Source organism: Athene cunicularia (assembly GCF_003259725.1).
Source record: "Athene cunicularia isolate RWA chromosome 11 unlocalized genomic scaffold, athCun1 chr11_part1, whole genome shotgun sequence".
Taxonomy (NCBI): Eukaryota; Metazoa; Chordata; class Aves; order Strigiformes; family Strigidae; genus Athene; species Athene cunicularia.
Window position 1 is genome coordinate 9,346,870 of NW_020799113.1, and position 11,806 is coordinate 9,358,675.

Below are 11,806 nucleotides of genomic sequence, written 5' to 3' on the forward strand. Positions count from 1 at the left end.
AACCCTAAACCAAAACCACTCCCCAAATTCAGCATGTGCAGTTTTCAATGCCACAAGTAATTTTACTTCATTTTTTGGTTTGCAAAAAGCACATACAAGAATAAATAGGTCTCAATTTCTTCACTATGATCCCAGTGCATTGGATTTGAATACCACTAAACTGGTTGGGAACTTCTGGTCACTTTTTGAACATTCTAAAATAACAGTATGTGACAGAAGTTAGTAAAAGTTCCTCAAAGGACAGTCATTTACAAAACCTGAATTAAAAGTTAAAACCAAAAAACAATTCCCTTTTTTCTTGTGTAGAGAAAATGCTAAAAAAGGAATGTAAGCAACACGTCTGAGACATGCTCAGCTGGATGAAAAAAACTTCTAAAATGGAATTACTCAGTAGCCTCAGTTGTACTCCATCTGAATAGAAAGTCTTTATCCAAATCAATTCCATGTACTTATTCTATGTGCATAAAGGACAACAAGATTCCATTGTTCATGAATTATTAGAAAGACAGACAAAACAAATCTGCTCCAAGTATTCTGTAAATGGAAAATATGATCTCATGAAATAAACGTATGAACTACTGCACATTACATGTATTTTTAAAATTACTCTCATCATAGGAGAAAGAAATGTTTTACTTATTCTCTAATGGACGTGTTTGCAGATAAACTTCTTACAGCTGCTAATTAACAGTTCTGATAGAACTGACATTGTACTTATATTTTCTAGATTAAGTAATAGGTAACAGGCTGAGTCACCAGTCTTAGCTTCATACCAGCAGATTACTGCTGGCCTAAAGCCAGTTTTTATATTTTTCTCTCCCAATTGAGAATTCTTCAAGTGATAAAGCACTAGAACAGCTCAATTACCATCTTTTTTCTCAGAGTCTTAGTGCAGGAGATGTCTACAGGAATAAGGGAACAGAGAAGTTGAACTTCTGATGATCTTAGGTTGTTGAAGGAATCCCTGAAGGTTGGGTGTGGGGCATTGAGGAGACAACTGAAGAGCATATATGCAGATGTCTTTAACATCTAAGGGATCCTAGGCTGGAGAAGACAGGGTACATCATCTGGAGATCCAGACACATCTGAAAGATGTAGTCCACTTTCAGGGACCAAATTTAGCCAATTATTCCTACCCAAACTTCTTGAAACTTTAAAGTTCTAGACTACAATTTCAGCTCACTTCTGATTATTTTCTAATTATTTTGTATTATTTAAACACTTTCTGGCCCCCCCCCAAGTAATCATGTATTTGAAGGTTTAATGCCTTACCTTTTGACATGAGCTACAATTTTAGAAGCATTGAATGTTTAATCCCACTTACCTGTTTGTAATATACCAGCAAGCTGCCAACAACCCTGAAAGCCATGTTCCACTAAGAAGCCAGCTTGTTACATACAGAGCAATGACATAAACTGCCTGAAGTCCAAACAAAGTGTAGATATAAAAATAAACGGGCTCTAGGTATTGCTGTAAAACACAAGAATACTGATGTTGACATAAAACACTTGGGGGATTATACTTAATATGAATTAGGCTTGCTTTTACAAATTAAAAGGGTATCAGGAATATTTCTAATTAGAAAATAACTAAAAAGGGGAGCTATGATTCACTGCGCAACCTTCATAATGCACTTACAATCTAAAGCCATAAATAAATGCCTACCTGAATTGGAAGAATCCTATACAGAATGCTGAGAAACACCTCCTGGTAAACATTCATTCTTTCAAGTATGTTAATTGTCCTCACAGATTCAGTTTTATTGTCATATACTAAACCATGTAAACCTTAATGATAAAGAGAAATTGAAATAGGAGATTGTCATTTTCCCCCTCCATCTTAATTTGAACAGTGAATAACTTTTTCAAAGGTATTTTAGGATGTCTCATCAAAAACTGCAAACTTTGAGTCAAGGATTCAGATTACATTAATTCTGAATCAACATGACCTTCTGACGCCTTCAGTTTCCCTGCTCTGAATGTGGCTCAGGGTGCTAACTCAAGTATTATATATTTAGTAATGTATAAAACATTTATTTTTACACTTACATTCCTAGCACAGTATCTGTGGTACCTACTGGATCTTGAGAACCCTTCTTGTCACTACTTTGAACACAGGTGATGTTAATATTCACAAATGTGCAGTATAAGCAAAGTTGTTGGGGAGCAACAGTTAAGTATCTAGAAAACATTAGACTGTCACAGAAAATCCCATCATAGAATGATTTTCTTGGAAGCTGCTCATAGTGTCACTTACTGTCCAGGCATACAGGAAAAAAAAAAAAGTCACTTCCCACAAATAGCTCATAATTCAAGTTACACCAGAGAATAAAAATGAAAGTAATATACTGAATAAACCAGCAAGGCTGAAACTTTAACAGATACGGAAGCTGTCCCACAAAATGATTGCCTTCATCAGAATGTGAAGGTGTGGCACAGACAGCACTGTATCATTGTGAACTTTATGTTCATAACGGACATGAACAGAATAAATCTGTCTCCAGTACAATTGTTACACTATCTTTCACAGTTAAGGTATTCCTTTGTTCTCAACTATATTTGAAAAAAAATCAAAAATAGTCAGCTGGCAACACACAGTAAAACTTACTTTACAGTTTACAATACCTTGCTGGATGGAAGCAGCCTGAATCATCTGTTTGTAGTAGGAATAATAAAGTCCACATTCAGTTCTGAATGAAATTTCTCTTTCGACTTCCTGCAAGTGAAAGTTCAATAGTAAATTCATTTTCCATGTGCTTTTCACAATCATATGAAGCTGGCTTCAACTCAAATTCTTGCTGTGTCAGGGGAATTGACATACACAGTGGTTGGAGTCTTCGGGTTTGCACATTCTATGCAACTTAGTTCAAATAAAGGTAAAGTAAATGGACAAATTAGGGTGAGAGACAAATGGCTGATGTGTCAATGCCTCAGTTAACTAGGGAAACATGCATGTCATTTGGAAACATTTATTTATATTTTTGTAAAATTAGACAGGTGCAATGGCCAACAGCTGGACTTTAAAACTACATAAGCTTGTTCCATGCATTTAACCTTTTCTTCCTGGTGTAGATTTCCCATAGTGTTCCATGGCTTTGCCACCTTAAAGCTCACTTAACTCGGTGTTATAGCTGGGCCTGCAACACAAGGCCACTGAGATTTCAGCTGGCAGGCTATGCTGCTGTCCACTTAAATGCTGTTTCTTTCAGGAAACCAGCTGTTCCCACTCTCATACTTAAATTACAGGTTAAAGGAAAGGTGACTCTTTACTTGGTTTTAGGTGTAGGTAAAATTGTTATTATTTTTAATTTTAAAATATTAAAATTATTTAAACTAGGTACACTTCAAACTATGCCTCTTTCTAGACTGGTATCAAAGCAGGTGGAGTTTAGTGAGATATGAAAGCTCTCCTAGAGAAAAAGGCTCTCAGAACAGGGTCTTTGCTTTGGAATTCACCTCCTTTTGTTAACTCATTAGTTGTGAAGACCTAATTAAATTAACAAATTCAGAGCCTTGGGCAACCACATTTAGAAAAAGTGAGACTGCATGAACAACCAATCTGAAAAGAAGTAACAGGCATCTTATACGAAATTGTTTTATTATTAGTCATCATTTTAGTAGTTTATATAAAAACATCTCAGCAAGTATCTCTGACAAGCACTAAGTTAGAAAAGGTTTCTATCCAGATTTGAAAATCCAGTGAGGTTCCTGTATGTGGTATAAGCAAGTCATTAAGAAATTTAAGTGAGATTTCTATAGATAATCTTACTATTTCAACTTTCTTTACAGAAGAACATTACTGAAATAACAGAATGTTACTGTTTTCTGAGATTTTTATGAATGCCAATCTGGTTAATGAATCCTTGCATAGAATCCCAAGATTTTCATCTTACACAGTCTCTCTTGCTGGAACAGAATCAATACTATTTCAGAGCTAACATAAAGCTAGATAAAAAATCATGTTCCTCCCTCCTCTAGTGCCCAGTATAGAATCTTATCTCAAAACATGTGTTTTATTGAAGTCAACTGTTGACAAACTAAAGCAATATTAGTTCTGGTCTGAGAAAAATCAACAGATAAAACCGCATCTGATTCAATGTAAGTTCACAATTAAACTCTCCAGCTGCTCTACAATATACAAATCATTATAATACCAGCAGAAGAACCTGACATTGGCACTAAATACTAAAAGCCACACATTTAGAAAAGTGAGAATGCTGGATTTTGAACAAACTCTAGTTTCTAATTCATCACTACTGAAAAGTTTTCTAATACCAAAAAGTGGCTGATTCTAAATGCTCATCAAAAAAAAAAAAAGGAATGTTAACATTTGGAATTTATTAAGGGGGAGAGAGTAGTCACAGAGGGGGATCTAATTAGCAAAAATGCATTCAAACATGATTAATTTGTAATCCTGGCACCAGCTGTATTCAACCAAATGCTATACTTTATGAGACAAACACTAGTGAGTTTTACATCTGTTTCATGCTAAGATAACATCTGTTTTATTCACTCACAATACTTTTTCCAGTTCTACAGCAGTTTATACTCTTCCTAGTATTCCATGTCAATAAAACCATACAGACTTATGGGTAAGCATTAAAAGAGCACATGTTTATCTTTCTGTATATTCAATTTGTGGGTATTTAACAAAGAAGTTACCACTGTTTCATGGGAAAATAAAGAACACTATCCTCCATGATTATATATATATAGAGTTGCATATGATTTCAATTTAAGCAACTGTATCCTAATAATAAGCATTCAAAACAAAATACAAAGGACTTTTCCTCTCAAGGGCAGTGCAAAATCCTAGAGCTTATGTTTCTTCAAAATCCTTAACCAGGTCATTCAGAACACTGAGCAAGCAAAGAAAGTCTGATTTTTATTTTTTTTTTTTATAAAAAACATAAGCAAAGCTCCAATTATTTTTCTTTTTTGACAAAGCTAAAGCACAGTTTGTGTAACTGAAAATATTTTTTAGTTGTTCAAGACCAGAAAGATTTGAAAATAGCTTAAACCATACAAGTGGAAACAGTACAGACAGCTGCTATCAGTGTTCCCAGTTGTGAATCATGCCTTCAGAAAACGTATTTAATCCTTGTACATGGTCTCTTGGCTGGTTAACCTCATGCCCATCTGTTAGAATGGCATGGTTCCTACTAAGATTAGACTTTTGATCTAGAGTGAATGTACCCATAACCACTGAACAGGTACTTCTTCAGAAAAGTACCACCAAAGTACTGGACTGCCCTCCTTCTCTTTATGGCTTATGTGGTTCATTTTTTAGAGTTCTGATTAGCTGGCTACCCCTTTCCCCACTTCTTCACATCTTTCTTTTATATTCAAAATGTAAAAAGGGAAAATACAAGCACTTCAGAGAAGGAATCCCAGGATTCTTATCGTGCATGTCTAAAGATTTAAAATTTTGTATTTTTATTGCTGATTTCTTGCAAGTAGCAATTTTGTTAAAGGAAAATGCAGTAACAGTAGTCTAAATGCTTACTCCAAAGGGATTTTACCTGTTTATGTTACAGTATTACTTCACTATGTGGCCTTGGCTCATTCCAGGTTTTTTCAGAGTGCATTTGAACAAGCAATACAACAGCTGACAGAAAAGGTGATGCAACTCTCCCCCTGCTCCCCATTTTGTTATTTTCATAGTAAATCCTGTTCCCAAAAGATACTATATGTGAGGAGCAGTCACTAAACTATTATTGAAAATTACTGAAAATGGACTAGCCATTTTATGTGTAGTGTGATTAGTTTCCAGAAAACTGAGAAAGGATTTTTGGTCTGTTTCATCTGTCACTACCATAAACAGGAATCTTTGTTGTTTTAATGCACATGAGAATGGATTCAAACTTTTTTATTCAAAATTGTTTGGTCAAAATAAGTAATAATAACCTTCTGTGATCCCTGCTGGACGTATACACAAACACAGCTTCTGACTAGGTATATTCTGCATTCTCTCTTAGGTTTGTTTTTTTTTTGTAGTTTTTTCAGGAGGTCTTGGAATAAAAAGAATACCCATCATGTATCTCTTTGATAGCATAAACTACTTAAGATCTGCATTTTGATTTTTTCTGATAAGGAAACAATATTACATCTTTGTCCAATAACCATGGTAAATTTATAATAGCAGGCATATTTATTAGTGAATAAGAACAAGATTCACACATACTGCAGCAGCTTAAAGAAATGCACTGTTTAAAGCCATAGTCAAAACAGAATAAAATGGTGTAACCACCACAAAACAGTTTTTTCTAGTTGAGTAAACCATTGCTGGAAGACACCCAAAACTGAACTGGTTTTCTATGAATTGCAATTACAGAAGGATAATCATTAGCAGTGTACATGCAAGTTATGATTCTTAACTTCTGAGTAATTGACATCACGATTTTGCATAATGAACTCTTTTTACTTTCAATTTTTAGGGTTGAATACAATTGGCAAACTGCACAATTTTGTAACTAAACAATCATGATGTCCATATGTGAATGGGGTCTTCAGAACAAAAAATCCATCTCGTGTATGCAACTGGTATATGTAAAACCTCTGTCCAGGTTAGTGCAAGTGTCAGATAAACACTGCAGACCTCCTTCTACTGATGTATTTAAAGCTTCATGTAAAAGAAAAAAAAGGATAAAATAAGTCTCTCATTACATCTCACTATATTAATTTAGTAGCCACACATACCCTTTTGTGTATGAATTCTTACCATCTAACCAACTCTAGTTTATTGGAAGAAAGGAAAAAATTCAGGGGGATAGTGTTATGTAATTTTTATATCAGAGTTCAGTAACAAAGTCCCCAAATTTGCCCTGTTTATACCCAATTGAGAGTAAGTGAAATTACTCATTTAAAATTTATGGAAATATAACTGATTTAGAGCTTATTTTCTATGTTTCAGAGCAGTGATGCACTACTGTTTCACATGCATGGGGGTTAATGAAACACTGAATGCTTTAGTATAGTCCAAGTATAGTATACTATATAATAGTGTAAGTCTAGACTATATTTAACAGTAAAACCTTAGAAAGCTTTGTATTAATCAAAGTGAAAGCACAGTCAGATTCTGACTTGGCAGACAACTGCAGAAAATTTGACCTTCTTTGTATTTGCATATAAACTGCAGCAGATACTACTGTTTGGTCTCAAGCTGTAATAAATAATTTGAAAACAAATCTTTAAAAGTACCTTTGACTCTCACTTGGGACGTGTTTACAAAATAAATTTCGTTTGTCTGATCAATCGAGTTAGAGCTACAGTCTTCTATTTGGGAAGATATCCTTGGAAACAACATAAGTTGAGAGTGTGTACATGCAAAACACAAACAGTATACACTCACTGAACACATAGCTCCAAAAAGCAGAAGTATGTACAAAGCCTGATCACTTTTGGCTCTGTTACAACTGGTTATTTTATCTCTAATAATATGTAAGATCTCATTAAAGCTTTCCCTGGCTTTATCAGTTTAAAATTAGCACTGTAGCCACATGGATTCTCTGGTGGAGTTAACATCTTACTGAAGAAGGTATAATGTGATATCAGGGAGTATCTGCATCTTTCTCCTTTAACCTGCTGGTAGATGAACTTAATGCTTTTTAGAACCTTTCCATCAAATTGGCTGAAATTGCTCATGTTCCAATGTTACTAGTTATATCAACACAAGATGAAATGAGCTACAGAGACAACATAATCCAGACTAAAAGTATCTAGAGGGTTTTATTTCAGTTTTGATATCTAATGGCATTCTAGTGTACTTAAAATGAGAACAATAATTATCAAAATAATTATCCATTGGAGGACAACTTAATTGCAACTACAAGCTCGCTTCTCTCAGTGACCTCTGTGTGTGTCTGTATCAGTTCAACAGAATAAAAATGCTGTATCTGTTACATTAATACACTGCCACAAGTCCATGCCTGTTTGTACTTCAACATACACAATACTTGTGTAATTAAATCAGTACTTGCTTCTGGAAGGAAAAGGCAAACCTGAAGTGTCCCTTCAATATATATACACAATTTATATATATTCAAAGGAAGATGACAGTGAGTACAAAACATTACTATATGTATAATACAACAGCAATTGTTTCAGTAAGTGCCAACTACTTTTATTACAGATACGTAAATGTTTTGGACAGAAAAACTGTGTAGTATAGGAAAGGCATATTGCAATTCAAGTATTCCAATTAAATATAAATACTCTTTGACTAACGTCATACATAGACCTAATAGAGTTAATTTTAGGCATCTAAAAGGAAAATGACTCACCTGTTTCTCTTTTCTGGTTAAATTTAGGTATATGTACAGCTATATTATTGTCCCATACAATGACTCTAGGAAAAAAACTAGTCAGTCATGGATCTTGGTAATGAAAATTCTCCTACAGTGTAAATGTTGGTTTTACATTGGTGAATGTCTGAAATATGTTTTAGGTTTGTACATTTAGGATAACATTAGTAACTGTGTATTATGTTATAATACATAAAATTAGTATTGAATAGTAAGTGACTGTGCCTAAACTGTATTACAGGATCACAGTGTAAATAGATTTAAAGAACTGTATGCCAGGACTTTGCATATTGTTTATTTTAACAGTTTTTTGTCTGGTTTTGGATTGCTTTGGATACAACAAAGATGATTATAGAGCAACACATAGTAGACTGTTGAAATTCAATTCTAGAAGACCCATAGCTACAACTCAAGCAGCAGCAATGCTATTAGAGAAGAACTGGGGACAGGTATTTATAGAAATGATCAAGTATTTAAAAAGTGGTGAGAAGCACAGCTTTTTTAAAAATACATTTCAAAAAATAAATTATTTCGTTTGTGAGCAAGTTACAAGACAAATACATAAATGAATTTTCAACTAACATTCATGTTAATGCTTTATGAAAGCACTGATGAAACTATGAAAATGACTGTTACCTTAATATTGGAAAACCACAGGTCATTTTCATGCAGTGTTGCAACATAAACAGAAGTAAGAAGTCCAAGGGAGATGGCAACAATTCCACCAATAGTTATTGGGAGTATGTTCCATGGCTTTCTACCTGTATGATCTTTAAAGAAAAATATTTTGCTCTGTAATTGTGAAACACATAATTCAGCTTAAATTAATTTTGGAAACTTATTTATACATTGCCTGTGCTAATACAGTTTACATTCTGCAGGTAATAGGACACTTGGTTTTAAGAGATGTGGTTTTTATTTTCTCACATAGCAAACGCTCAGTGTTTTATTTACATGCAAAGTGAAATAAGGTGTGCCTTAATTGCTAAAATGTAGTTATGGTTCAAGAACACCACGATCCTATACAAACCTAGATAAATTTGTAAATAATTCAATTTGTAAATAATTGGAATATCCTCCATGGCATCCTTTTTAATTAAGGCAATACAGGATGACTATTGGATCACAAAGAAAGAAACTAAAGTCTTCTGCAAGCTCTTAAAACTGCTGTCTGTATTTTTGGGAGTTGCTTGGGTTTTGTAAAAAAACACCACCGAAGGTTCAGAAGTCTCACTAAATACCCACAAAGAGACTGAACAGTGGCCAAAGCAGCCTTTAATAATGGTGTTATGCTTTGGCTTGAAGATAACCTCCTGTTGATATCAGAGTAAGATTATAGATGGAACAATGGGAAAGAAAGGTTACATTTTTCTAGGTGGTTCAATCCATTTATTATACAGTTATGTACCTGGTTTAATTTGGGGTTGGTTGGTTGGTTTTTTTTTAAATGTTGATATAGGGCTTAATATGGGTTTTAGTAATCTGGAATTATATCTCTGAAATGGCTCTTCTATACTGTGTGTGACATCTACATAATGGGTACCAATTACACAATTCAATGGAACTGGGGACTGGTCTACATGAGAACTATAATCGCTTTCCCATTTTGTGTTTAGCCTAAGTGCACTTCTGTGGAAACAACAATGTAACCTTCATCTACTCAAAATAATAGAAACATTTGGAAATTAGATCAAAACATCCCTTAAAATAAGTTAACTAAAAAAACCAAACCCAACAGACTTTGCCAACTCTGAAGATATAATTCCAAGCAAAAATGTCAGTATTTCATTAAAAAGATCCTCAAATTAAGACACTTAATGTCTCTCTCTTAAGTTTACCTGGCTAGTCTGTCCTATAGTCAAAACCTAAGGGTTTGCAGTTAAATTCAGATTTCCTGTGCAGCCTGCTTATATTTAACTACAACTCGGAGATCTTCCAATCCTTTTATGTTACTAATGATTTGAAATGGGATTTGTTCAAGAACCTACGGACAGCTATATGATATCTGATAGTGTGTCACTGATACTAAATTGAAAAAAATGTTCTCACCAACTTCTATTAGGATTTTAAATTAGAGATGAGATTGACATGCAGTAATCTGCATACCCTCTGTCTTACCCAATTAATTTTGGTGATTGATATTCAAGTATAAAAATTCATTTGGTACATACCTAGTTCTAACCTGTGCTTAGGGTAGGTACCAAAAGCTAAACAATACTAAAAAGCCATAATGATACAATCCTTTTCATTTACTCACCAGACAGAATTCTCCCATCAGGCTTTGCATTCTTCTCCTCTGAAGGCTGATCTTCAGCTACTTCTGTGCCTTTTCCGACCCTTCTCTGTCTTACAGTTGTCATTATGTCAGTCACTTTAATTCATTATTCTTCAGTCTGACACCTAAATGGACACATACAAGCAATGCATCTTCCCACTGAAACATTCACTTAATACTGTATGAAATATCTGAAAACAGAACCATATTTTACTGTCAAGAGAAACTGTGACTTACAGAACTATACTGTAGTTGAAGTGTATCTTAAAAAAATACAAAATTAAAAAAAAAAATTAACTCAGTTGCAAATGAAAGTATAGAAAACATTATCTTAAATTTGTAAAGACTTCACAATTTTACATACTCTTGTCTGGTTGTTGGAATAATTCATTATTTTGACTGCCCTCACCTTTGGCCCTTGACTCAAAATACACACCAGGCTCCAGTTCTTTAAGAAAGTATAAGCACTTCACTGAAAAATTAGTCCTTTTATGTTATTTTAGTTAGGCACCTAAAATAGGAAGCAACTTGTTTAAATCTTGGCTTTCAGGAAATCCCAAAAGAGGGGGACAAAAAGATATAAAAAATTATGCCAGAGAACACCTGCTATAAAAAACTAGACCCAGCATTAAAAAAATCCATTATGTTTTAAAGTACCATAAAATTTGAGAAGATTACAAAGGAGACAATGAACAGTTAGTCCTTCCCCTGTCATTCACAGGTGCTCTCTGCTCTGTGAGCACGGTCCATATATAGAACTGCTTCAACCTGCCATCCCACAATCAAAAATCAATGGTGTCCCATCCCGAACGCAAAAATCTGCTGCCATTCCCAAAGCACAAACACCAATATGTGTGTAACCACTGGTGTAAGTGACTGGTAATCCTCTAAGAAACGCCTCAACTGCGCAACTTTCTTTGAAAGCTTTTGCAGTGGATGAGCTTCCTCTTTCCCGCGTGCCTGGGGAAACACATGGAGGGAACTATGTGAGCAGAGATCGAAGTTGTTTTGAAATATCTGGTTTGTAGAAAATTGATAATTAATTAATACCGGCAAGATGGTCATAACCACGCTCCTTCCCTGCACCGCTTTCCTCACAGCCGGGTGGCGAAGGGAGCGCTTTCGGCCGGCGCACGCGGGGAGCCTCGACAGGGCGCCGGGAAGGGAGAGTCCCGCCTCCGTCCCCACAGCCGCCCGAGGTGAGGCGAGGCCTGGGGCGGCGGGGCGGG

General features: G+C 34.9%; 1 protein-coding gene across 3 annotated transcripts in view; it reads right to left on the reverse strand.

The window, feature by feature from the left end:
- DPY19L3 (dpy-19 like C-mannosyltransferase 3) overlaps positions 1 to 11,790 on the reverse strand; it is a 37,055-nt gene extending 25,265 nt beyond the window's left edge. The window contains exons 1-6 of one of the 3 annotated variants that reach the window (XR_003399189.1): positions 10,987 to 11,470; positions 10,560 to 10,702; positions 8,939 to 9,072; positions 2,625 to 2,715; positions 1,666 to 1,787; positions 1,325 to 1,470 (exon numbers count right to left, since the gene is read on the reverse strand). Coding sequence is in view for 2 of the 3 variants with exons in the window: in XM_026856503.1 (XP_026712304.1) it covers positions 1,325 to 1,470; positions 1,666 to 1,787; positions 2,625 to 2,715; positions 8,939 to 9,072; positions 10,560 to 10,662 (596 nt within the window). In the remaining variant the exon portion in view is untranslated. Of the gene's footprint in view, positions 1 to 1,324; positions 1,471 to 1,665; positions 1,788 to 2,624; positions 2,716 to 8,938; positions 9,073 to 10,559; positions 10,703 to 10,986; positions 11,471 to 11,627 lie in introns of those variants that run through there. The other 2 variants (XM_026856503.1, XM_026856502.1) reach the window with 2 other exon arrangements.
- Positions 11,791 to 11,806: the final 16 nt, after the last annotated feature.